Genomic DNA, 27,082 nt, shown 5'->3' on the forward strand with positions numbered 1-27,082 from the left:
GTAGTAGTACTAGTACCAAACTGGCACCAACCTGCTTGATTCGAGATCGGAGAAATACGGCGCCGTTTAAATCTCAATGGTGAAGGGACTGGTGCTACAAGGCGGGCAAACCCTGCCAGCCGACGTGGCGCAGGTGATCGATCAGCTGGAGCGCCACTGCTTCGCCCCCGATGGTTCCCTCGTCCCCAAACCCGCCTTCTACGACCTTCAACTCGTACACTCTCTCTCTCGCTCTCTCGTTTGTTTGGTTGCTGACAAACTTTAGACGAATTTTGTGAAGAAGAATGCAATTCATTTCTAAGCAGCCAAACACGGCCGAATTCCTTTTTATTTTTTTTGGAATTGATAGAATTACTGAATGTAAAACATGGATTTTCTCTACGTTTGTTTGGTTGCCGAGCCAAATATAGGCAAATTTTGGAACGAAATAGCCAATTCATTTCTACGCAGCCAAACAGATTCTTTCTTGGTGCTTTTCTGATCAGATTTGAGTTTGAAAAATGTGTAGGCAAGAGAGGAAATGTCGAGGGAAAGGCTGCGGTACTTGGAAGCCATGGTTAGGCCTTGACGCGATTTCACTTTCCTCTATTGTTTGTTTGCTTTTGAATTGTGTGTTTCACTGTGATTTTGAATGTAGGCAATCTATTGCGAGGCCATTGCGATGGTGGAGGAGTATCAGCAGGTGGTTTCCGTGCGTGGCGACGTCCAGGGTTTGTACCCGCAGCAGCTTGGCTTGAACAACTCCCCTCAGGTTTCAAATCCTCTCATTTGGAACTTCTTTTTTTTTTTTTTTTTTGAATTTTATAATTGAGAACAAGCTTGGCATAGTTGATGCGAATTTGTTTCTAAAATTTATTTGCGTTTTTTATTTTAGCGTACCGGTCTTCGAGTTGTTTCTTGTTGGTGGTGTGCAAGTTTTTCATTTTCATCTCTTGTGAGAGAGGGATGGTGTTGCAAATGTTGTGTGTAAAGTTTGAAGCTTTTGACTGCGTTGTTTAGATACAAACTGAGATTCTCTTCTGTTGTGGATGGGGAATGCCATATAAGATACTTAAAGGATATGTCCTGTACTCATACCTTGACTTTGGATGCAAGATGCGTGTGCTCTTGTACCTATATCAGTTGGGATTATGCGTTGTAATATGGATTATCCTTATTGGGAAATGGAGAATGAACATTTTTGTTTGCAGTAGCAATAGAGAGGAAGGGGGGTTTAGTTTTTCGTGTAATCATTTTGTTTTGTGCTTTTGTTTGTGTTGATGACTGAATTATATGGTACAAAAGACAGCTGGACAGCTCAGTTTACATAAAACATTCAGATGTGCCCGAAGAATTCTAGAATTTACAATGACGGGATTGTCACATCTAATGGATTTCAGGTATATAAGACTTTAGAGCATCGAATGGTTGTCGCAGAAGCAGCTCAAAAGTTGAGGCTTCCTCTTATCTCCAAAGATGGTGAAGTTCAGGAGGATGACATTGAAAAACTGAGTATAATGTCACGAAGCTCTCTTGACAGCACAAGTACCAGTGTCACAACCAGCTCGAGCTCAAACTCAACGAATTATACAACTGCAAATAGCACTGCTAGTGTGGCAAATATCGGTTCTAGTGCTGGTGATGTGGTGGAACCTGGAGTTGGCGGTGTTTCTAATCGCTTTCTTGGAATCACACCTGCTTACTTATGGCAAACGGAGCTCCAGCAATTGCCATTTTCCGTGGTATGATAACGCACGTGAAGATGCACACAAACTGTCGTGACATTTCTCTCTCTTTTTTCAGCTCCGAACATTTTCAGCATTAATTGAAAACCTTTTGAGAACTTACTTTGACTTCGCAATTGTAGGATATGGGAGACTACCAGATGTCTCTTTCTCGTGAGATCGAGGCTCGTTTGAAAGATAAGTGTGATAAGTTAGGCGATGCCTTTATAATGGACGATATTGGTAGGTTCTATTTCTCTCTCTCTCTCTCTCCCTCTGTGTACGAAATCAAAGTAGCCCATGTATGTCCTCATGACGCGCATATTCGTGATGTATTTCTTGGGGATAAGTGGCTTTTGTTAAAAAATCAGCTTTGATCAGTGTGGCAAACTGTTGATCCAGGATTTTCCATTACATTTGTATAGGTATAGAATGGCTGGATGAACTGCTGCCATGCACAATTGAGACTGATGCTTTGTATCTTGGTTTTTCTTTCTTTTTCTTTGGGTGGTTTTGGTTGGGGGGCGCAGGGGAACTGTCTAACAAAGACAAATACATTTGTATGTCTGATGTTATCTGCAATTTGTTACCCCACCTTTTTCTGATGCAGACTCATCATCTGGGCATCAATCTTCAAGTGCTCGGCTTCCAGAAAGGTTTGAGCTACACTCTCACTAGAATTCTTTACAGCATATCTCTTCCACCTAAAGAAATGTCGTATGCTAACCATTTGCAATATTATTTGATAAGTAGTTATTGATTTCTGCATAAGCTTTTTTTTTTCCTTGTTATGTAGTTCCCGTTGTTTAGACGTGTCTGATTCAAACAATCAAATCACTGGTTATGGGAGGAAATTTTAGTTCTATAGTTAGTAAAAATTTGTTGCTTAGGGATCCAACTTATAGTTTCTATTCTCGAAAAAGTGCAACCCAATTTGGAATTCATTCATGCCATGGAGAAGGGTAAATATATGTAAGGTTTGGCTGCAGAATTGTGTGGTCCCCAACTCTTTATATAATTTTATTTAGTTGTCTTCTGTGGAAAAGGGGGTTCGCTGATGGAAGGTGTGCAGCTGGATAGGATAGTGTTTGAGTACCTTTTTTTAATTTCTTTTGTCAGAAAGAAAAAAGGTTTTTGTAAGAGGATTTTTCTGTGAGGAAGGACAACAGAGAGAACCTGAAACAATATAGCACTTCAAACTAAAGAAAAAAAGAGCTGAGACTGAGGACACATTTGGAACACAAGTGCACTCCTTTGAGATGGTGGAAGAGGGTTCCTTTTTTCTGTTTGTGAGAAAGGTGTACAAACTACAAAAAAAAAACTCATGTATAAGCCTCCCTGTTCTATATTGGTTTATCTTTCTCCCTAGATCGATATCCATCATTATCTTCTTATTTTAAAAGCCTTATTTTAAGAATCGATAATTTACATTTTTACTAACTTCAACCTTCTGTGTTATGAAAACTGTTCTTGAGCTTCAATTGGGCTGCATATGCTAAACTGGATTGTTGCAACTCCCTTCTAGTCGTATTCTTGAAGGGGTGAAAATATTGATGTCTTATGGAAAAGAAATAGCATCTTTGCCAGATACAGCTGAATGGCAAACAACTTTTGTCTAGCTGACTAAGTAGTCGGCATTAAGTTTTTGTTTGTGTATTACAGAACAACTTTTTTAACTGCTCAAGGAGAAGGAGAAAAATTGCTTTATTTTTGTCTTTTTATGCTGTTCCTGAATCATTGACTGGCTTATTTTATGCATTTTCCGATTGCTGGAATCAACATTCTCAATATTTATGTAGTCTGTAGTTTACTGTGCTTGTGTAACTTTCCAAATTATCAGGGTAAAGTTGATAATCGAGGAGATTGAAAGGGAAGAAGCAGCTCTGCGGGAGGACCTCTATTCTGCTGATAGAAAATTTGCTGAATACTATAATGTATGTGAATAAGCAACTTTCATAATATTGACTAATATTTTTCTCTTTACCCCTTTATTAAGAAAAATTTGTTTGTGATGATAGTCAATTCTTTTTATCGCCCCAACTAGGTCTTAGAGCAGATACTTGGAGTTCTTATTAAGCTTGTTAAAGATTTGAAATTGCAACATCAACATAAATACGTAAGTATCCACTTTGTTACTGTCTTCGATGGCCAGGTTTTCTTTGTGTCTCACACTATTACTTCATTATGTTTTTATATGACTCCATTCTTATCCCTCTTGAAGGCAGCTTGAACTTATTGTTTCTAAATAATTTATAGGATGAATTGCAAAAAACATGGCTGTGCAAAAGGTGTGAGACCATGAGCGCAAAATTGAGGTTTGTCATACCATTTTCTGTAATTTGATATCTAATTTCTGCCATTATTGTTGCTCAGAAACTAAAATGATGTAATTCTGATCCCTTGTAACTACCTTCTTAATTTGACTCTTTTGATGTTAGCTGACATGTATGCTAACATGCATGTCGGTTTTAACTTGTGAAACATGACATGCATATTGTCCTATTTGTTACCAACACAAGCATCACTGAGTTCACCACTGATTGACTTTATGATATTCATTTGTTTTCCAGTAATATAACTCCTTGCGTATAAGCAGATACTTCATATGCACAACAATTACTCCATATGAACTATAGTTTCTTGCCAGTTTGAGTCTTGTTGTAAAAAGCTTTTGATTTATATGTGATGAATGGGATATGCGCTGTCATTTCCCAGGGTTCTGGAGCATGTTCTCCTGCTTGAAACGTATACCCAGGAGTCAATACCAGCCCTTCATAAAATAAGGTACTAAATGATGGTACTTTCTTGATTGAATGTGCAGTTTTTGGTTTGAGGTAAAATGTTAATCGTTTTTACTTGCTTTTAGGAAGTATCTTCTTGAGGCTACAGAAGAAGCTTCTATTGCCTATAATAAAGCGGTATGTTCCCCCATATGAGATTTGGTGTTCTAGTAAATTACTCAGTATTCATTTTTATTCTATTTGATTTCGGTCATGAGTTGGATTCATATTTTACTGTGCATGGGTCTTAATGAAATATGTAACAGCCTAAAGGACTATGCCAGTTTTGCTGAGTGTTTCATATTATTCTTTGTGTGAATGGCAATAATGCAGAATACCTTATTTATTTTCCCCGCTGTAGTTTTACTCCAATTCCATTTGCCAATAAGTCAAGTTTTTCATTATTTTAAACTGATTTTTCTCACACTTTTTTGGTTTTCTATTGCCTCCCCTTTTCTCTTCTAGGGGTTTTGGATAATAAATAGGCGATACCTAAGCTAGTTTTCCGACTTCTATGTGAGATGGTTTTTGCCATTTAACATTCTTGATATTGCGAATCTGTGCACAGAAATGTGTGCAGATTTGTTTAGTCAACATCTGATGATGGCATGCCTCTGATCTATCATGGTTACCACTATGTTTATTTGTTTTTGACTTTCTCTTTCCTGCTCCTCTTTTTTTTAATTCAATACTTTTACCAGGTTACACGTCTTCGTGAGTATCAAGGGGTCGATCCTCACTTTGACACTATTGCGAGGCAGTACCACGATATCGTAAAGGTAATTCTAATAGACTTAATCGGCGAAATTTCCTCCAATTCAATTTGTAGGAAAAATTTGCCCTTCTAATATCATCATTTCCTTACAGAAATTGGAAAACATGCAATGGACAATCCACCAAGTTGAAATGGACCTGAAACGCTTACCAGATCAGCAAACCACATGAACCCCTAATTCCATCTGGTTTTACAAGCCCTTGTTATTTTATCATCTTTGACTTCTTTGAGGTATTGTGCCCCAATATCCAATGTGTTGTTTTGTGTATCATATAGTCTTGATATTTTCTCCCTTCGTAGGAGATATTCTTTAGTTTATCTTAGCTTTTTACGTGTGCTTTGAACCTGGTGGATTGGTCATCTGCAGCTGGGTTGGGGGCGTCCTCATAGGAAATCACCATGTAAATCATCACCACATTTGGTCATGTATATCCATCCACATTCTCTCATGAGTACCAAGAATTTCAAATATTTATGATAAGACATGGAATGTTTTTTTTTTTGACATGTCCGCACGAGGAGATAAAAGATGAGAATGAGATTCGAACTAGTGACCTTCATTTCATGAGGCATGGTAGTTTCTAGCCAATTTTGCTACCCCATTGAGAACACTAAGACATGAAATTGCCGCAACCTTTTTGTAGAAGAAAAAATAAGAAAACAAAGAAAGGATAGAACATCACATATATAGTCTATAGGTGTGAGCTATGCGAAAACTAAATGTAAAAAATCATTGTCGTTTAATCAAATTATACCAATTATAATTGAAAACCGAAAGAAATCTCTTGAAGAGAAGACAATTTTAATAGGTTTTCACTCATGTTCTTTACAAAAGTCAAGATACATATCAAGCCTTATCCTCACTACAAACAATATAATATTTAGTCCAAAATGACATTACATGCTAATAGGATCATTCTAAAGGGTTAAATTAAAAAATGGTCCATTCTATTTTAATGTTTATGTCAATACTTAATTGAGTTTTAAAAATTGATCAAATTCATCACTTTGATAAACATGAAAAATAAAAAAGTCTAAAGACCATTTTTTTTTTTTTATATATATCACTTTTAAAAATCTATAAAGTTTTTTTGATAATAAAAAAATAAAAAATAAATAAAAAGATAGATTTTTGGGTTCATTTAAAATTAAAAAATAAAAATTGAGATTTAAAGAATACCTTGTTTCTTAGATTTAAAGAAATACGATGAATCTGATGCACCGTGTTTCTCTTTCTATCTGGTGGAATCTGGATGCTTCTTTCCGTTGGGACCCACAACCGATTTTATTTTCCTCTTTTCGGATTATTCCAGTCTGGGCGGGTGCGTTCAACCAACGCACGCTCAAAAAAAAAAAAAAATTGGGCCAACCAAATCCCAACCCTCCAAAGCTCCAGCACTCGATCTCTACCGTCCACGCGTGGATTATTCGCGGCTAAGAAACGAACAGAGTCACGCTCCCCAACCACTATATATACACCAACACACCCTCTGTTTTCTCTCGTAGAAATCCGGTCCCGTTTGAGAGCCACTGCTTTTGCCTTACTAAGGTAAGATTCTTTACAGTAATCCTATATGTTCATTTCCTTTTGTGTGTTGTTTGATGATTGATTTTTTTCTGGGGTTTGGTTGGTGGGGTTTATCTCATTTGATTGTGTGTGTGTGTGTGTGTGTGTTTGTGAGGGAAAGCGGTTGATTTTTGTTTTGTTTAAATTTCTGTTCATGGGTTGCGCAGAAGAGAAGAAACAAGACATTATAGCAAAATATGTTTTGTGGGTTACATGAATTGTTTGGAAAGGATGTTTCTTTGTTCAATTGAATTTGTATGTTGCAGGTGTGTTTGTGTTTATGCCTTTATGGGCAAGTCTTGGGGTTGTGTAAATTTTTTTTTTTTTTTTGAGACAGAGCTTCTAAAAGCCTATGAAGTACATGCTTAGCAATTGACACCAATTTTTGTTGTTGATTTGCATTGAAGAGATTGAAGAGCTTTTCTTGGTTGTTCAAAGTTTCAATCAGACAAAGTACATGGTTGAACTAGACGTCCAGATCCCCTCTGCTTTCGACCCATTTGCTGACGCCGAGAACTTGGATGCCACCGGAGCCAAAGAGTATGTGCACATCCGCATCCAGCAGAGGAATGGGAAGAAGTGCCTAACCACAGTGCAAGGCCTCAAGGGGAACTTCAGCTACGACAAGATCCTCAAGGACGTTAAGAAACAGTTCTGCTGCAATGGGAATGTGGTGCAGGACAAGGTGATGGGAAAGATCATCCAGCTCCAAGGGGATCAACGCAAGAACGTGTCTCATTTTCTTGTGCAGGCTGGGATTGTGAAGAAGGAGCAGATCAAGATACATGGTTTTTAAGGAATTGGGTGCTGCTATATATATGTATTTTGTAATTGGTGCCTGTGGGATTGTCAGCTGAGATATTATTCTGGCAACCTTTATATATATGTATGTGGGGTTTATAGACCCGATTAAGCTTTTGTGTCTGGGCTGCTTTTTTGGTTTCAGTTGATGGGGATTTCAGTGGATTGTGATGAAGTTCCACCATTAATAATACTGGATTCTATTCCTTTGGAAACTCTCTCTCTCTCTCTCTCTCTCTCTCTCTCCTAGTGTTAGGTGAAGTAATTTATAATAAAATTGAAAAATAAAGAAAATAGCGAAGAAATTAAAAATGGATACAAGAGAATTTTGGAGTGGTAGTTTACTGTTATTGCTTGATAATTTTTATCAAGCCCACAACTCTTTTGTAAAACTAAAAAAAAATAAAATAAATTCGTATTGAAAAATTGATAAAATTTAGTATATTTAATAGTCGTTTAGTCAAGCTATCCTTAGAGCATTTTCAGCAATAATAATCAGAATATTATTGAAAAAATACAATTATCTATTTTAGCTACTACTTTTTTTTTATTCTCTCCAACATATTATTTCTTTCTTTCACTACTTGCATTTAAATTTTATTTTTATTTTTTTATTATATCCTTGCCAACACTTAATTAAAATCATTAAATTGACAATATATCTTTGCATTCAAATGTTATATATATATATATATATATATATATATATATATTAAGTCTACGTTGACATTGAAGTCATTAACTTATTCTTGCCAAATATTATATTGAAGAATATTGAATCAATTTCAAGTATTCAATTGCCATTGAAATCAAGTAGTTATTTTGAGTGCAGTGGTGTTGTTCTCTCCTTTTTGCTATGATATATCTCAAGCTCAACTTCGATTCTGATTTGTTTTCAAGGCCATTTATTTGTTTAAAGGGGATACTAAAGAGAAAGAGGAATATAATAAACAAAGGAACCCATTATTTTTCCTCAATTGTTTATTCTCTAGTGTGTAAACAGTGAATAGGCTAAGTCTCCAAGAGGTAGTTCAATCAGTTAAGACCATGCCTAATAAAGTAGAAGTCACTAGTTCGAATCATTTTTTTTCCTTCTTATGCAGACATGAAAAAAAAAATTGCTAATTTCACATGAAAAATCTACAAATTGACTATTCTGTTAAAGACAAAAAAAAAAAAAAAAAAAAAAAAAAAAAAAAAGAGAAATTTGACTATTTTGAGCTATTTGGCTACTTTTTTGGAGATGCTCTTAAAAAGTAGAATTGCAGCTTTGAAAAATAAATTACAAAACTACCTTGCCACGACCTTGGTTGAAATGAGACAAAATATTGCATTATCGTTCGATCAAAAATACAATCAAGCCGCAATCAAAATCCTTGGAATAATCTCGATCAAATGAATTTCAATTGAAGCTCACAGAAATTAGTATTGGTAGATTCAATCTCTTCGATTTAACAAATTAATTTCAACTGACTAAAACATCATCGTTTTGAGCCCTATTGTCCTATGAAGTTGTTTCTTCCCCCTTGCAAACCCTAATCTCCTTGCCGTTCTTTCATTTCTCACTCTCCACTCTCCAACTTGTTTGTTGATTTATGTTATTGATTTGATTGGTTTCTATTCGTTCATTTCTCACTCTCCACTCTCCAACTTGTTTTTTGATTTATGTTATTGATTTGATTCGTTTCTATTCGTTCATTTCTCACTCTCCACTCTACAACTTGTTTGTTGATTTATGTTATTGATTTGATTGGTTTCTTCCAACTTATCAAGTCGACCGACTACCAACTAAATTGATTTGAGGGAGGGAGCATTCTCAACGTTCTTAAATAAAGATCCACAACAATTCGCTACTCAAATTTGGACAGAAAATGTGAGACAGTTCATGTAGAATTATACTTTTTTTTTTTTTTTTTTTTTTGAGAAAGAATTATACATTTTAAACTGGTTGGCCACCAGGACATTAGCTGCCCATCGTCCTTCTCTGAACTTGATTTCCCCCCTTCCATACCGAAGGGTTGATTTACACCCCCAAAAATAAACAGTGAAACGTTCAGATGCAGATTTGAAACTGGATTCCAAACAAATCCCACATTTTATACTTTCTTATTGGAACTGCTAGCAATCCCTTCATCAAAACCTGTCCAAAGGGTAGTTATGCCCAATACCCTACAAAGCAAAACAACATCATCCTCTTCAAATAGTCTGCCCTCCTAACATCAACATTTCCCAACACAAATTGAGGGAAATACATTAGAAAATTTTTTAGGGAGTATGGTGATTACTTATGCACAACTCTTGCACCACTCAAAAAACAATACAAATTTGGAAGCTTTACAAGCTTACGGGGCAGATGTTTACACTCGATGAGGATTATGAAAGCAGATATCACCATCTGAGATGGGTTAAGCAGCAAGATCTGTTGATCTAGAAGAGCTTGCCCTGCTGTTGGTTTCCACTTCTCATCATAGTACAGAATTCGTCGTAGTTGATCCTGCCATCCTGTAAAAGTCCAATAGCTTTGAGTACTAATGTATAATACTAAAGGAGAGTATTTTTGCATATAAAACATAGCAGAATGACTTACATTATCCGTATCAACTTCGGATATAATTTCCCTGATCGTGGCATCATCACCCATTCCATATTCTTTCATGGCCCCTTCTAGTTCGTCCATGGTAATAAACCTGTAATAGAATTACCCAAAAGACCTCTCAATATGTTGATCATTGACTACACAAAAACCCGTTTACATTTGGATAATCAAACTATAAGAGTGTTCCATTAAAGAGCAAGCATGAGAAGATGTTATGATACAATTTTCCTGTTTTGCAGAAAAAAGCTGTCCAAGAAGGTGTTTAATTGTTTTCAGAGATTGCCAGAAATGACTCACCCGCTATTATCCTTATCAAAATATTGAAAAGCCTTGTAAAGATGATCATCTTTCTCTAGCTTGTGTCTATGCATTGTAGCAGTGATAAATTCAATGTAGTCAATTGACCCATCCCCGTCTACATCAGCCTAAACACAAAACCAACAATTAAGTCAGTATGAAGCAAAAATCATAAGCTGAACAACAACAAAAAATTGGAATTAAATATCCTACAGCTTCCATGAGCTGCTGGACTTCTGTCTCAGAAAGCTTTGAGCCTAGCCGAGCCAACCCAGCCTTCAGTTCTTCATAGGTGATTGTGCCACTTTTATCGGTATCCATGTTTGTAAACATTGCCTTGAGCCCTTGGATTTCTTCCTCGGAAAGATTTTCAGCAATGACCTATAATTATTGGCATAGTTAATCAGTTTATTAGATGGGAAGCAGAGTCAGATCCTTAGCAGCAATGAGACTTATAGCTGGGCCATAGATTCATTGAGCATCCCAAGATTGTTGATTTAGATATACAATCCCAGTTTCATCTATACACATGGACACAATCGCATTAAAGATTGAAAATCCATGTATGTAGATTTCTGGATGTACATACCTTCAGTGCAAGTTTCTTTAGTTTGTTCATTGCTCTGAATTGCTTCATCCTGGAAAGAACGGCACTGTCTATTGGCTTGTCTGATGCTTCTCCATCTTCTCTAATCCATGGGTGATCTAGATAAGCCACACAATTTCAGATATCAGTCAGAAGAGAATCGTAATGACAGAAATCGTATCACAAGAAAAGTGTCCAGTGTTATACTAAAGAATCATTAGAAGGTTTTATTGGTGAAGCAGCATAAGTATGTGAGAAGTTGAAAGTATTAATAATCAACAAATGTATATTTTTTAACCTTAATTAAAACCAAGTTTGAAAGGTTAAGTTCATTTAATGGCTTAAGGGATGGCACTGGTTGGTGCAATATTTGATTCGTGCGCATGTCTTGTCATGGTACCTTTTTTCAGTTCTCAACCATGGGCATATCCAGGTCTCCTTTGGGTTAGAATTGAGAAAAAGAAAATGAAGTTGAAATTTTTGAACTTCATTTTTGGACCACTTTCAGTCGCTGAAGGGGAATTTCAACCCCAAAAATAAGCTTTTTAAAGTGCTCAAAACGCATTTCATCATTTCAATTTTTTTCTTGAAAAAAAGAGGGGGGGGCGCGGGGGGCGCGGGGGTGTTCATAATACCAGACAGGCCCTTAGCTTAGGTTCATGGGTGTTGCATCTAAATTCTCTATCTTATTGTATGACTTACAAATAAAATATATAGACAAAAATTAGCTTTCTGACTTTGGTAAACTTGCGAATTAGCCAAGCCTGAAGATTTTTCTCCTACTTGTGTAGTATATATATATTTTATGAGTAAATGACATTCATTAAAACCAGAGGGGCACCAAGTACACAGAAAGTAGACAAGAATAACACCTAACCAGAAAAAGAAGAAAAGAGGTCAAAAAAGTCATGAAAAATAGGAGTATGAAAACAATCATAGGCTGGAAAAGAGTATGGAAAAAGAAGGCCTCTAGCTCCACCACTTACGTACATATGAAGGCATTTTCCAAGTAAAACAAGATATTACATGTATGAGTCAAAATACCATCGGGAAAATTAGTCATGAGATGACCTGCATCTTGAGGCATAATGATTAACTATATTAAGAGATGCTTACCTAGAACCTGAGTAGAAGTAATCCTTTTCTTTGGGTCCTGTGTTAGCATCTTCCGGACCAGGTCCTTGGCACTGCCTGATATAGATGGCCACGGACTACTTTCAAAGTCAATATCTCCTTCCAATATAGCATCAAATATGCCCTTCTCCGTCTCTGAAATATAAATTAATTACAAATCATTAATTCCCCCCAGAAAAACAAAAGAGAACATATAGTTGTACAGGAAAAAATTGAACAAAAAGAGGATCTATCATTTTTACCAGCCCAAAATGGAGGTACACCACTGAGTAATATATACAAGATAACTCCTGCACTCCAAATATCTATTTCCTTCCCGTATCTGCGCCGGAGTACTTCAGGTGCAACATAATAAGCACTCCCAACTATATCCCGGTACACCTTTCCTGGCAAGAATGAGTCATAAAAGATCTTAATGTCCACATTTCAAGCATATAACTATAGTGAATTTTCTTTCCAATCAAATCTAACTTTTTTGAACGACCAGTCCCCGAAAAACATACTAAAGTGTCTTCAAGAGACTATACAGAAACGATACATGCCCTTTATAGATTTAATACAAGAAGAAATATGAAAGAAGGCAATAGGAGGTTCAGATTTTCTATTAAGAAAAACAGTTCTATCTCACATTTTACTTCCATGACTTCATTCGTTTGCCGGATACTTAAGAAGGGTTTGCAAAGTGAATTAAAAATTCAGGCAGTCTCATAAAATATAGTTTATAAACCGTGAAAGACCTCTCAAATTAGGGGCACCAGGAAAGCAGTGTGATCTTAAACAAAAATTGAGCAAATGTTGGGATTTAATTTTGGTGTGGCGAAAGTAAAATCCAGCTTCTATACAAAGTATATGAAAAAAACCAACAATTGTTACCTTTTTTTCTGACTACCAACCATGGCTACTAGTTGGCCCGTTCTCTCCCTCCCCACACCCAATATAAGAAGTATCAAATGTGCACATAATCATCTCATAACACATTGTTATCATTCTTTAAACCCCAAATATAGTAAAATCAATTGTCAGGAGGCAGAAAACTCAAAAGTAAAACATGAAAGAAAATCCTAAAAAAAAGGTTGCATAAAAAAGCGATCCTGATATCAGAAATCTATTCACATAGCTACTTGGTTTCCAAAAGAGAATGAAGGCCACTATAGAAGTTGAGGGGAAAATTTTTGGCTCATCACAAGCAAAAAAATGGCGCAATAAATGCATAAGTAATAAAGCAGCTATGATTAACTTTAACTTGCTAGAAGTCAATTCTCATTTTCATTCCAGATGGAAAGACCACTCTACCTGCCACTGTTGAAGGTAAAGGTTCAAACTTTCCCAGTCAGATTTGGAGAAAAAAAAGACCAAGCAACCATCTAAATTGGCAACTAAAAATGCTCCACAGTATTCTTTTAATTGTGGGAGGAAAAAAAGAAAAAGAAAGACAACCCAACTTATTCTTCTATTGAAAGTCTTGCAACATCATATTCAATCCAGCTACGTTCTAAATCAACACGCTTTGGAAATTCATTCATTGAATAAACTTTTGTCCGGAGTTGAAAACACTTACCATTATTTGACATTTACAAGCAACACAACTCAGATGGAAAAATATATGCAAAAAATATCCTGACAAATCTATGAAAAATTCATAGATTTTAATCAACTTTTGGCAGGAGTTGAAAATACTTATCAATATTTGACATTTTACAAGCAACAAAACTCCAGAAGAACATATTTAAGATGGAAAAGTACATGCAAAAAATTTCCTGAATAATTATCCGAGGAATAAAAGATTTGAGTACTCTCATTTTAACATCCTCATGAAAAATACAAACCTCCAAGCAACTATTCCAACTATTCGTTCAATCATTGATTAAAAAATTACCTTCTTCAATGAAGACCGACAACCCGAAATCCGTGGCCTTCAAAAGTGCATTCTCGTCCTTGCTAGATAACAAGAAATTCTCAGGCTTGAGGTCCCTATGCATCACGCCCATGAAGTGGCAGATATGCACAACATTAACAATTGCCCTGCATATTGAAGCAGCAGCCCTTTCACTATAATGCCCCTTAGCAATAATCCTATCAAAAAGCTCACCACCAGCACATAGCTCCATAACAACATGAACTGATTGCTTATCCTCATAAGCGCCCTTAAACTCAACAATGTTGGGCTGCCCACTCAAATGCTGCATAATCTGAATCTCTCTCTTTATATCCTCCCTATCATTCTTACTAACAAGCTTCCTCTTGGATATTGACTTGCAAGCATACTGCCTTCCAGTTGAATTCTCAGTACAAAGATAAGTGACCCCAAATTGACCTCTACCCAATTCTTTCCCAATGCTATACAACTGCTTAATATCCTCATATGGTTTGCCAAGAATTGCATCTGGCCGGTGGGCAGGTCTTGGGCTTGGAGCCGGAACAGATGTCCTTGGAGCCGGAACAGATGGCCTTGACGCCGGCTGCGCGGCCTGCTGAGCCGGCTGGGCCCTTTTTTCTGGCAATTGGTGGGGTTGTTGTTGGACTGGGGCTCTGGATTGGTGAACCACTTCATGGGTTTTCTGGTAGTGCATACCAGAACCACCTCCTGATCTGTAACCATTCTGTGTTCGCTCTGAACTTTTGCCTTTGCTTAGACAAACACCCATATCTTTCAATGACTAGTTTTCAGGAAAGAGATAAACTTTGAGGTTTTGGATCAGAAATTCAGTTGACTTTCTGGGAAAAAGATGGAAAAGGAATAAGACCCAGATGAAAAAACAGAAGGACTGTGCTGAATATGCTGGATATTCGGGGGAAAAGTGGATCAAGATATTCAGAGCTGAAAACAAAACCTAGATGGGGGATCCAGAGAAGAAAGTGAAGAGGATGAGGAGAAAAAAACAGAAGGCAACTTCTGGATTGTGGTTTAATAAAAGGAAAGAGTCTTGGATTTGAAGTTGGGAGAGCTTTGAGAAAAGTCCGATTAGGAAAGGAAAACCCGGAACTCGGTCAACTATGCAATTAAGTTGAAAGGATGAAACTTTGGGATTTGGGACCTCCCCAAGTAGAACTGGAGAAAAAAAGAGAAGAGAGAGAAAAGAGAGAGAGAGAAAATGCTCTGTGAATAAAGCAAGAAAAAGGGAGCCGCAACAAGTTTTCACATACATTTTCTCCTTATTTATTTTAGGGGAACTCCGCTTACTCCCTCTATTTTTGCGCTTTTTGCAGACATTTTTTTATTGTTCAAAACCTCTTACTTTGACGTATTTAACTTTTATTTTCTTTTACTTTGCCCCTTCCGTTATGATTTTCTGTTAAATCCTAACGGAAAGGGTGAAAAATTACAATTGTGCCCTTATTTTTTATTAAAAAAAGAATTAAAAAAAAATTAGGGGTAGAAAAGTCAAAAGCTAACGGTACGGGGGTATTTGAAATGAAACGAAAGTTTGATACACCAAAGTGAGAGGTTTTGAACAATGGGGGGTGTCTGCAAAAAGCGCGAAAGTATAGGGGGTAAGTGAAGTTTCCCATTTATTTTACGAGTCCTGCTATCAGGCTGTCAAGAGTCAGACAAATGTCTGTTAAAGTCTGATGTGGCTTTATTAAAAAATATATATATATTGTAGAAAAATCTCTCTTCCTAGTTCTGCTAGATTTTTTTTTTTTTGTTAAATTTTTTTGAGTTAATATTTAGTTTTAATGCCTCAAAATTTATTTTTGGATTTAAAACTAAAATCTAGAGGTAGAAAATTAACCCTTTAGGGATTGTATCACCCAAAAAAAATTCGATCATCCTAAATTTGGTGCTAATGCCTTAAATTTGGTACTAATACCTCAAATTTTAATTCTCCTTTAATATTTTATCTTCTTCAATTTAACAAAAAAAAAAAAGAGGTAAAATGTATGACGCTTGAGGCGACAGTAAATCTCTACTCGTATTTTACATTGATGTTTGTTAGATAAAAGTTGGCAAAGATCTCTATTCAATTCACGTATTTGAAAATACTTATCAAATTTCTTTCAATTATTTTGCAATTTAACTATACAGATTTTATCGTTTCAATATTTATTATATTTTTTAAAATATAATAAATATCAAAGTGATAGTGTTAAGGTTATATAAAATAAATAAAAACACGTAATTATTAAAATTATAATAACAAATACGTATTTTAGATCCATTGACTATACGTGATTTATATAGTTTTTTATACTAGTCATTTAAAAAAAAAAAAAAATCACTAAAAATATGTTACGTTTAATATAATGTGAAAGATGTACAATAATTGTTTGACATGAGATTAATTTGCAACCCCTAATAATTTGGTTAACATGTTTGTGTGTATATATATATATATATATATATTGCTTTTTTTCTCAATTTATTCTCCTCAGGTCAAAGAAATTTACCATTCTTCAATAAGAAAGTCTGCACCATGAGCATAGCCGGCATAAACACACCCAGAAAATTAGCCCATTTTGGTATTCAAAACATGAAATCTTGTTGATTTTGTTAAAATTTTTGTTTTCCGTTTTAAAAAACAAAAATACAAATCATTCTTAAAAACACAAAAACAATTTTTACATTTACCTTACATCATAACACTTTTTTAAACAAAAAAACAAAAAGCACCGTTCAAAACATATTAACAAACAAAATTGTAGTTAAGGTTGGCAACACGAACCCAATACAAAATTAACATATTAAGTTTAAGAAATCTGATATGTTTTATTAAATGAGTTAGGTCGGATTGATTTATATAATCATATAACCATATTTTGATGCTATCATTTTTTACAAGACTAACGAATCCAACTCGAACTCTATATAAAATTAACAAATTATGATTGATGAGTTTAATTTATTTAATTTAATATACGCTCTCGTAATATTGAACGAGGGATGGAAACAATATTCACTACCCACCACTATATACTGGTGGATAACACACTTTGAATAGGTAGTGACGGATATTATCCACCTTCACCTACCCATATATATATATATATATATATATATATATATATATTTAATTCCAAAAAGGAGGCCATTTTGTGTAAAGAAAAGAATTCTTGTCTAGAATCGCAATTCTTCCACCGTATTGGGCGGTTTACAACTTTACTTTTTTGAATCGCATCAAAAATCAAACAAAAGTAAGAAACAAGTTTCTTAAAATCATTATTATCAATCACACGTCAATTACTTATCCTTTTTTTATTTTATTTTTTATTTTTTTTATAAATGTATGAGATCATCATTAACAAATCAGTGATGACAGCAATTTCATCAATCAATCAAGAAGATAGCAGAGATGATCATCTCCAATGCGGGATTCCCGAAGCCGTCACACAATCAACGTTTGGGATTGGGACCAAAAACGGAAGCATTATTATTTCATGTGTATCACGCGACGGGCAGGTGAGAGAAACACACCACCAATGCCATGGCGATCGTGACTATTGGGCCACTTGGCCACGTGGGTAGCTGTCGTATTTCGTGCGCGTACGTGGTCTCCATCATGTGCTTGATAATCAAATCCAATGGTATATACGCGGTTTTGATAAAGCGAAACACACGTTTTGAAACATTGTCTCTATCCAATAAGAAACCAAACAGCCACTGAAACAATAATATCTGGGGATGCTTTCATTTCTTAATTTTTCTTTTTCATTAAAAAGCATCGACAAATGAAGTCGAAAGTCTATTTTTATGGTGGGTTTTGATTCATTCTACCAATTGGATGCAAAGATCCAAAGAGTCTGTCTCTATATGCAGTTATTAGGAGCAACAAAGACATAGCTTGCAAGAAATATGAACAAGTATTTTTTCTTTTGTTTTGAATTTCGTATGAAGTTTGGTGTGGACCTCCTGATCTGGATAAGGTTGATGTGTTCTTTTGGGCCTAATGGTTTGGATGAGGTACCAAAGAATGCTTTGACAGTTTCTTTTCCGTTTTTTTAATGGCGTGGAAGCTGCAATATCTTCTCAAGCTGTCATGGCAGTGTGTCCACCCAATTACTAAAGCTGTTTTTTAAAAAAAATAAAAAATAAAAAAATAAAAAATTACTCCTAAAAGATTTTAGAAATATAAAACCCAGCATATGGTCCTTAAGAAATAGTTCAATCGATAGTAAACGGAAGTTAAAATCCCACCATATGGCTTTAGAAGCTTCGATATTTTCAATGTTGTAATCAAATCGTGGTTCGAAGATAGGTATTGGTGGACAAGAATTTTGTACCTAAAATGATGCGACCTTAAACTTTATACATGGTTCATAGCATATCAGCATTCTCACTGAATTGATATGCTGACAGCATAAATGCACCAGGAAACCAAACATCTCCTAACTGCTTGTCTACCTCACAAATCACATGTACAACAAGCTTTATTTGTTAAAAAATGATGGATTCCCAGCTCCCAAGGGCCTGAAGTCTAGCAGAGGCTCAAAGGGACACCCTGTCCCTCCAGAGATGGGGGGTGTCTCTTTATGGCCGTGAGTAGGACAGGATGATCTACCAACCAGAATCTTAATGGCTCCAGCCTCCAGGGTAGCTACTTATATAAACTTCTATAAATTTCATGACTTAATTCCAGGCTTTCAATGCAGAAAACTACAGGAAATGTGCATAGTTTTTTTCCCAGCACCTAGGCTAAATCCGTTAATGTAATAACCAAAAATACTTGCCAACTAAAATATATCCTGCACACCATAATGAGTAAGTAATGCACAATGGGAATAAGTTAGCCCTCAAGTAACACATTAAAATCCTTTCTTTTGGTTAAGACAAAAATCTTTTCTTTTGGGTGAAAATCACCATGCAAATTTGTACTATACTATTGAGGTAACATAGGTAAAGAAACAAATCTAAACGGCTGAATTCAACAAATTATAACTTGATAACAAGGTTCCAAATCATAAACTAGCACATAAAGCTTCAAGGCCCTCAAGATTTTGATTTCTCCACAAGGATAATTCGACCATTCCATTCAGTCTCATCCAGGGCTCTGATTGCTGCATCTGCATCGTCATCCCTTTCCAAGGATAAAAATCCAAACCCACGCGAATCCCCAGACCTTACATATAGAACAAAGAAATGGGAAGAAAAAAAATCAACTCACAGAAGAATATAAGAGTTAAACAATGAGAAAGTCTAAAAGTCATTCTCTTGTCCCTCTCCCATACATCTTTTTTTAAAAACCAGCCATTGAATTTGTAGGATCGACACATTCATCTATGTTGGTCTTGCAGATTCAATGGCTGCTTTTTAAAAAAGTTGTATGAGAGGACACATAATAGTTCTCTAAAACAATCTACCTGTCACATAGATTCAAATGCATAATTCACAAAGCTCAAGTCTTACTTGAACATTTACATTGCGATAACCACTTAGAATAGCATAAGTTAGATTGATACAAGAATTCATGACACAGATTCCATTTGCAGATGTTCCAACTAGGGGTGGACAAATTAACCGCCTACCGACAAAGAACCGACCGACACCTACCGACACCGCTTAACCGATGGCCGGTAGGCGGTAGACTTTTTCTATTTCCGACAAACTCGGCTCGGTAGGCGGAATAACATTTTCTAACAGAACCAACTTTACCGATCGACTTTGCTGACCAATTTTCCATTTCTTTGCTTACCACCATTACCGACCGACATTACCAACCGCTATTCGGTAACGGAACAAAAAGTTGGCGGAATAAGTCAGTGAAAATTTCGACTTTACCGACAATAGCGGTGCGAAATGCGAAAACCCCAATTTCGTAATTGAATTATCCGACTCCCACCCCTAGTTTCAACCACGGAACATATTCTATCTTCAAAACCAGGGAAATGAAAACCTGCTCTCCATTCTATTAGGTATGTTAAAAAAAAATTGGGAGAATGCTGTCAAGGTCCTTGTAGTTTGACCTTTTATTAAATCACTCCCATTTAAAATGCATCAAATCTCTCCTTAAGGTATGTACCGTTATCAAAACACTCCTTCAGTTAGATTTTTAAACAGTAACCAATGACACGTAGACTGGTGGTCACTTCATATCAAATAACATCTTGACACATGTACATGTAGTTGAGTCATCACCAATTGTTTTCGCCACATCATTAAAAAAATAAATAAAGAAAACAAACAAAAATATGAAAATGAAAAGGAGGGGGGTGGTTCGGCCACCCCAAACCACACTTTCCTTTTTTTCTCCCATTTTGTTTCTTTTCTTTTTTAAAAAAAAAAAAAAAAATTCTAATATGTGCCATTTTCCAAATTTCGTGGTGAAGTTATTTGGTGTTGACTCAACAACATGTACACATGTCCAATGTTATTGGATATGATGTGGCCATCAACCTAAGTATCATTGCTCACCGTTAAAAAATCTAACAGAGAATGATTTGATAATGGTGCATTCCTTAACAAGTGATTTGATACTCAAGTCAATTGTTGTAGCTGGAACAAATATAATGGTACTCACGGATTTGCTCATCACACGTCAAGCTTTTTTACTTTCTTCTGAATTCAATTTTGGGGCTAACATGTGTTTCATGAAACTTCAAAAAAGCTCTCCATTCATGTTTAGAACCTCTTTCTATAGCATAAAACTTCACTTGGTATATGCAAAATCAGATTTTAGACTCCTAATAGCCAACCAGCAGTACAATTAATTAAAATAGGAAGATGTGTAGTGATAACCATTTTGCAGATCAGACTTGAAAATTAAGAAAGAAATTCCAAAATGTCCTTGCCAGCAGATCTAAATAAACTCTTTCAATAAATATAAAATTGCCTCACATATTTACCTCTTGTCTCGAACAATACGAACATCTCGTACACGACCAAATGTAGAAAACTTCCTTTCCAAATCCCTCTCAGTAGTCAAAAAGCTAAAACCTGCAACAAACAAATTTCTACCTGGTAACCCCACTCCAGTGTTCCTATTACGAGGTGGTGACCAGGGTCTTCTTCTAGCGGACTGATGATGAGAATGATCTCCAGAAGGAGATCTTCGTCTTGGGGAAAACCTTCTCCTGTTAGCCAAAAGAATGTAACATTATGATATAAACTCACACCCTCAGTTTGAGAATTCAAGGGAAAAAAAAAAAACACTAATTCTCAGTGGAACAAACTATTGGGTATTGAACATTTATAAAGCTCCAGTAAAAAAAATATTATCATAAATGGAGATATAAATTCACCTTGGGGATCTATAATGAGCTCTTGAGTATGGGGACCTTGATCGAGATCTACCACGATATTTTCTCTTGTAATCTCTTTGCCGAATGGGTGACCTTGACACTGATCTGTCCCGTCTTCGATCATATGAGGGTGAGTAACTGGTTTTTCGTGATGCAGATATGCCCTTCCGAGAAGAATCATCCTTATGCCTGGACCCTTTCCGCAACCTTGGTGGAGAAACAGAAATTTTCCTAGCAGGAGATATCTGATCTTGGGATGGAAGCCCTTTTTCTAGGCCTTGCCTTTTAGGTGAAGAATGTTTCTGCCTATGTGATCTGGGTGAATATGATGGGTCCTGAAATACTTGTTGAGAAGACAGTGGCTTATGACCACTGGGTGATTGGCGAATGCAAGGAGACCTTTCAGGAGAAACCAGCATCTGGTTCTCCATCACAGATGATGTCGCTAGTCTGGGAGTTCTCTTGGGAGATTGCATGCCAGAATGAAGCATGTCAGGCTTTCTGTTCTCAGTTGGAGAGTTTATGGAGTGGTAGAAGTTTCCATTCTTAGGCTCATTTTTGGACCAGAGTGACCTCGGGGAAGATAACAAATGTCCTGTATCACTACCTTCCCCTTCTATCTCCTTATAGACAGATGGCCTACCTAGGTCAGAATCTCTCTCCATTTGTTCTCCCCGGTTGCCCTCTGCCAACAGAGGAGACTCCTGTGAATGAGCAGAATCTTCAGTTCCCTTAATACTAAAAGTTTGTGCCTTTAAATGAGAGGAGTTAAGAAAATTACTGCCATGCAATTCATCCATCTCACCTTGGTAATGGTTGTTCTTGAGTGGAGACTGAATCCTCTCATGATCATAGTCAAATTTTGTACTCCCAACATCATCATGAACAAATTCATCTGGCACAGGATAGGATTTTTCATGAGAAGAGTTTGAGATGTCATATGCAAAATCTGCAAGCAGTGAGGGGGGACCCAGTTTCTCATGCAGATTCATATCCACATTTAATTCACCACTTCTTGCTAAATTATCATCAACATGATCTTGAACCTTTTTTTCTTCATCAATTGAAAAGTTAAGGTCTAATTCTCCCACCAAAGCAGAATCATCATTTTCATAATGATCACTCATTTTAATTCCCTTCTTGGAACAACCCAAATTGATCCCTGCACAGAAAATCAACTAGAATAATAAATAAATACTGTGGATAGTCTATGCATGTAAAGAAAGAATAACGTTCAAATTCCATCATAGTATCCTGTAGACTATTTCAATGCAATCTTGAGCCTAATCAAAGAGGAAGATATAGCAATCTATATGACAATATCTGGAGAGAGTTCATGTCAAAATCTAGAGAATGAAAATATCATCAAACCAATGAATTTTAAGGACACTTCCACAGTTAGATATTAACAAATGACTTTGCGCAGAAAAAACATAATACTATACAAATGGACAACTTGTATATACAATTCATACAAAATGTGGTGGAATCATCATCCCCACTTGCTTAATCACCTTCACCTCAAAGAAAAGTTACCATGAGCTTCCCATGTATCACAAAACTACCATGTTTAAATCAGGTTGTATGGGATGCGTGTATAAGCTGCTCATAAGATAAACATCTACCAAATGCCGGTAAGCAGTCGATTTGAACTAAATTAACATAATTTCTCACTGATTGTTTGGAATCTTTGTATTGGCTTTTCCTCCTGAGGTAAGCCAGAAAGGCAATTCCCAGTAAGAGCACCTTTTGTAAGGTGTTCAGAAAAATAAGTTTGTAACAAACATGAATGCAACATTGTACTTAATACACATGGACTAAGGATGCTACCCATCATGGGAGTTCATAGAACTTTTCGCCAAATCTGCTTTTCAAATCTGTTGAAATGTGCTCCATGGCCACTGACCTGAAAGTGCTGCAAAACAAGGCACAAAACACTCATGTTGATGCCAACCTGAGGTACCTGGACAGGCAGCAGGGGCCAGGGACTCTAACTTACACAAAAGTAACGCTTCTTGATAAAAAAAATTGCATTAATCATGCTGCAGTAATGGGAATGTTTGGCTTCGTGGCTATAGTTGAGGCTCAGAAGTTTGTGTACCCCCACCCAGTTAACACTTCTGAAAGGCGCAAAAAAAAAAAAAAAAAAAGGATTTCTCATTGACTGAAAAATCTTGATACTACTACCTTTCACCTTTGCAAGTACTATGACCCTCATCCCAAATGCCAGCTGGGAAACTACCAGCATCCATCCAATCCCTAAAAAATGGCTGTAACCTTGAAGCCTATTTTGTGACTGCGTGTCACCATTGTGATCTGCCAAATAATATGTTATCAGCCTGATACTTAAAAGACCCAACTTCCGTAACTCGGAACAAAGATGTAACTTGCACTCAGGCAACCGGTTTTAAGCCCAACTATACCAAGACAACAATTTCCTTGCTTATCCATCCATCTCTCTCATATTCCTCATCTCAGCACTTAAATTATGGTAACCATTGCATCATCCCACTAGTCTAATACATCTTCAATAATCCAAATAATCCCAAACAATTCACACGCACATTGATTGGTGAGATATGACTTCACCCTCAATATCGGTCTTACAAGGGGAGGAAGATCCATCTAAGCTGGAGCTTTGGCCATATAATTCACATATGTCTACATGCTCAACCTTCTCACCATATTCCTAGAAACCATAACTCATTCTTTTAACATAGTCTTAGCAAAGTATACACTTTTGCAACCCATGACATTTTTCTTTGACATTGACAAGACCATGTCCTTTTATAAGTTAGTTTCAATGCCCAACTCTTCAAAAAAGTATTCTCACTTGAACACGACAACTAAGGCAACTTTGCTCCATATAAAGTACACTAAGATGTCCCATTCATAAGCAATTTCATACAAGTTACAGTCTAAGGTTTGAGAAATTTCCAGCACAAACCTTAACAGACTCATTTACGTATGCACGCCTGTATTCATTTATGTATGTACAACTATCAAAACAACCAACATTATTATAAATCCTCAACCGGTGATTATTGCACTTCTGAAGCATCACCTTCAAATTCCAGCTCCTGGGTATTGATGCCTATACGAAAATACCCTCTTACAATCCTAAAGTTATAATATTTACAATCAAAAAATTGCAACAGACCATTTTGCTTTCCATTAAGCTTTCAAACGCAAATTAAATCCACATATTAATAAAAGAAAAACACCCAGAGGCTGACACTAGAAAAAAGATATCCTTTTTAATGGAATTAGAACCAATTTCTTCATTTTAGTTTTGGAAAAACAAACTATGTGCTTAACCATCCAACTCCAGGTAAACTGTTTTTCCATAATCCCAGCAACGTAACCACAGAGAGAGAGAGAGAGAGAGATTACCTTCCGTTTTCTGGGTGAAATTTTTTCTGTTCGCACTTGTACTGGAGACTGATTTCACGGAGGTCGTTAATGGGGATGGTTTCCAAGACAAAAAGGAAAATACAGAATATGAACCGATAAAAAAACAGAGACAAACATAGAAACTGAAAAAAATAAAAAATAAAAAATTATAACCACGAGGAAAATACCATAAAACAATCGTTTTGGCTCTAGATTGATTGTAATATCTATTTTAAGATTTTTTTTATATATATAAAAATAAATATCAACAAATATTTTATAAAGTTGGATAAGATGAATTTGAAAAAGGAAAACAGAAAATGTATCCTCATGGGTTCAAGGCTGTGGTAATAGGCCAGATTAGTAGTCTAACGAAATCTGGCCCAACAAGAAAAAAGAGAATTTGCAAATAACAAAAGTTTTACTTTAAACTAGGCACGCGGCAGTAAGAATTTCAATATATTAATTTATCATTTTTTCTTGAAATACGTTATTTTCACTTGTATTTTTAAAAATACATGTAAAATCAGATGTTAAGTTAATTTTATTAAAAATAAATGTGAGAATCATGTATTTTAAAAGCATATGTCAATTTAATAAATTAAGTTGAAAGAATTTTCTCAAATCACATTTAGAAGAAAAAAAAAAGTTGTACTAGTGGAAATGCATGAAATTGTTATGGGTTTTGGTTAGTTTAGTATATGTATATAAAAGGTGGTCATTTGTATTTGTGTATTGGGTTCCAATCATATTGAGATATGGGTATAAGACTATATAGGTTAACCATAATCCAATCAATTTAAATAAACAAATTAGATTCATCAACTCTGACTCGCTAATTTCGTGTTGGGTTTACGGGCCGTATAAAAAATTGTCAACCTCAAATGTCGATTATCAGGTTCTGATCTTATCGAGATATGAATGTAAGACAATATAAATCAACACTAACATGACATATTTAATTAAATGTCTGAGACCATTTAATCATAATCTTATAATTTTGTATTAAGTTCGTGTCCGGTTTGCGAGTTGTGTAAGAAATTATCATTCCAAATAGATATAATAACATTTTAAGAGTGAGAGAAAGAGAGGGCACATGTAAGATTATCTTATCTGCTTAAAATGTTTAATATGACTAAAACAAAGGTTGGCTTAAAATATTGTGCAACATCCACAAATGGAGTAACAAACAAAGAGTATGCTAATGGCAGTTTGCTCTGCTAGGAATACCTTTTTGCTTGAGCAGATGACCAAGCCATTGGTGGTTTTCACTATTGGGTGATATCTTACTAAGTTTAGAGTTGGTTGATCTAAAGCATTTATGAGTGGAGCCTTTGGATAATCTGTTTTGGCAAAATATCACAAGTACTGCATAAATTATTATTTTGGTTAATATACCAAAGAAGATGGAGAAGTAATGAGTGTTGGAGACGTGCCCAAGAATGCCAAAAGATCAAGCTCTACATACATCTGCCCGTTAATGAATGCAATTAAAAGCACCACTTGCTCTACACTCTACAGTCTACACAATTAATACACAATGCCCATTATCTTCCAATTTTCAAAGCCTCAGCCCACAGAACCACCATTCTGCAGCACCTGGTTTTGTTTATGCAGTTTTCTCTCTTTGGCCTGCAATTGCCACCCGCAGCTGCTTCTTTACTACCTAGCAAGTGTAAGGTGGCTGCACATGTACCAGGCTCCATTTAATTTGATTTGCACCTTTTGGTAAAGGCTTAGTCAGCATCTATATCTGGTCCTCGAAGGGGCTGTGGGTTCAAATCCCATTTCTGACAACAAATGTTAGGTGGATATAACTAATATGCTAAAAGCTTCAGAATTGATGAGACGCAAAAAAAATTATTCAAGATTTACCCATTTTTTCGCCGGCCCATCTTTTAGCCGGCCTAGTGGTAAGTTGTAAATTTAACTTGGTATCGGAACAAAAATTTTAAACTTTAAATCCCATGAAACTTTTCTTTCTTATTTTCTTTTTCCTGAGTAACCCCACAAGACTCAAACTTAACCAAAACAAGATCAAGATAGGGTTTTTGGTATATGCCATATTTATCAGTTGGTAATCATTATAAGGCTCTAAAGGAATAATTAAATGCTTTATTTCTTATTAGTATCAAAACAAATATCTTAGGTTTTCAACTTTAATTTATATTCCATGCATGTGTTAGGTTTCAATATTTCACTTATTGGGATTTACTTGCTAAGGGAAGTTTTAAAATATTGTTTAAATGATCAAACTCACGCTTTTGGGAATTGAT

The 27,082-nt window shown here is 35.8% G+C and overlaps 4 protein-coding genes across 4 annotated transcripts; 2 read left to right on the top strand and 2 right to left on the bottom strand.

Moving 5' to 3' along the window:
* Nucleotides 1-5,763, top strand: AUG4 (HAUS augmin-like complex subunit). The gene is made up of 13 exons (XM_059588152.2): nt 1-214; nt 509-556; nt 638-751; nt 1,380-1,721; nt 1,847-1,946; nt 2,314-2,359; nt 3,544-3,637; nt 3,748-3,819; nt 3,960-4,018; nt 4,419-4,487; nt 4,570-4,621; nt 5,185-5,262; nt 5,351-5,763. The coding sequence occupies exons 1-13, from the start codon at nt 77-79 to the stop codon at nt 5,426-5,428; spliced, it is 1,290 nt and encodes a 429-aa protein (XP_059444135.1). The 5' UTR covers nt 1-76; the 3' UTR covers nt 5,429-5,763.
* Nucleotides 5,764-6,658: 895 nt separating this feature from the next.
* LOC132175293 (Translation initiation factor SUI1 family protein) lies at nt 6,659-7,841 on the top strand. Its single transcript, XM_059587180.2, has 2 exons — nt 6,659-6,807; nt 7,233-7,841. Exon 2 carries the CDS (start codon nt 7,283-7,285, stop codon nt 7,619-7,621), a length of 339 nt encoding a protein of 112 aa, XP_059443163.1. The 5' UTR covers nt 6,659-6,807; nt 7,233-7,282; the 3' UTR covers nt 7,622-7,841.
* Nucleotides 7,842-9,684: 1,843 nt separating this feature from the next.
* On the bottom strand, nt 9,685-15,353 carry LOC148586689 (calcium-dependent protein kinase 2-like). The gene is made up of 8 exons (XM_088514706.1): nt 14,116-15,353; nt 12,482-12,625; nt 12,222-12,374; nt 11,109-11,224; nt 10,733-10,900; nt 10,520-10,647; nt 10,214-10,313; nt 9,685-10,128 (listed from the first exon to the last, which is right to left on the bottom strand). Exons 1-8 carry the CDS (start codon nt 14,882-14,884, stop codon nt 10,054-10,056), a joined length of 1,653 nt encoding a protein of 550 aa, XP_088370832.1. The 5' UTR covers nt 14,885-15,353; the 3' UTR covers nt 9,685-10,053.
* Nucleotides 15,354-18,961: 3,608 nt separating this feature from the next.
* LOC132175887 (uncharacterized) lies at nt 18,962-24,993 on the bottom strand. Its single transcript, XM_059587973.2, has 5 exons — nt 24,807-24,993; nt 23,244-23,328; nt 21,414-22,575; nt 21,018-21,245; nt 18,962-19,294 (listed from the first exon to the last, which is right to left on the bottom strand). The coding sequence occupies exons 2-5, from the start codon at nt 23,248-23,250 to the stop codon at nt 19,165-19,167; spliced, it is 1,527 nt and encodes a 508-aa protein (XP_059443956.2). The 5' UTR covers nt 23,251-23,328; nt 24,807-24,993; the 3' UTR covers nt 18,962-19,164.
* Nucleotides 24,994-27,082: the final 2,089 nt, after the last annotated feature.

This window comes from Corylus avellana, chromosome 3 (genome assembly GCF_965113065.1).
Source record: "Corylus avellana chromosome 3, dhCorAvel1.hap1.2, whole genome shotgun sequence".
Lineage (NCBI taxonomy): Eukaryota > Viridiplantae > Streptophyta > Magnoliopsida > Fagales > Betulaceae > Corylus > Corylus avellana.

Excerpts from the sequence above, each read along its gene's own strand:
- AUG4 (XM_059588152.2), top strand. The coding sequence starts at position 77 with ATGGTGAAGGGACTGGTGCTACAAGGCGGGCAAACCCTGCCAGCCGAC. Across the intron at positions 752-1,379 it reads GCTTGAACAACTCCCCTCAG|GTATATAAGACTTTAGAGCA; the intron begins GTTTCAAATCCT and ends AATGGATTTCAG. Across the intron at positions 5,263-5,350 it reads AGTACCACGATATCGTAAAG|AAATTGGAAAACATGCAATG; the intron begins GTAATTCTAATA and ends ATTTCCTTACAG.
- LOC132175293 (XM_059587180.2), top strand. The coding sequence starts at position 7,283 with ATGGTTGAACTAGACGTCCAGATCCCCTCTGCTTTCGACCCATTTGCT.
- LOC148586689 (XM_088514706.1), bottom strand. The coding sequence starts at position 14,884 with ATGGGTGTTTGTCTAAGCAAAGGCAAAAGTTCAGAGCGAACACAGAAT. Across the intron at positions 12,626-14,115 it reads GTCGGTCTTCATTGAAGAAG|GAAAGGTGTACCGGGATATA; the intron begins GTAATTTTTTAA and ends CATTCTTGCCAG. Across the intron at positions 10,314-10,519 it reads TTTGATAAGGATAATAGCGG|GTTTATTACCATGGACGAAC; the intron begins GTGAGTCATTTC and ends ATTCTATTACAG.
- LOC132175887 (XM_059587973.2), bottom strand. Across the intron at positions 21,246-21,413 it reads GCTCATTATAGATCCCCAAG|GAGAAGGTTTTCCCCAAGAC; the intron begins GTGAATTTATAT and ends TTTGGCTAACAG. Across the intron at positions 19,295-21,017 it reads CGTATTGTTCGAGACAAGAG|GTCTGGGGATTCGCGTGGGT; the intron begins GTAAATATGTGA and ends TCTATATGTAAG.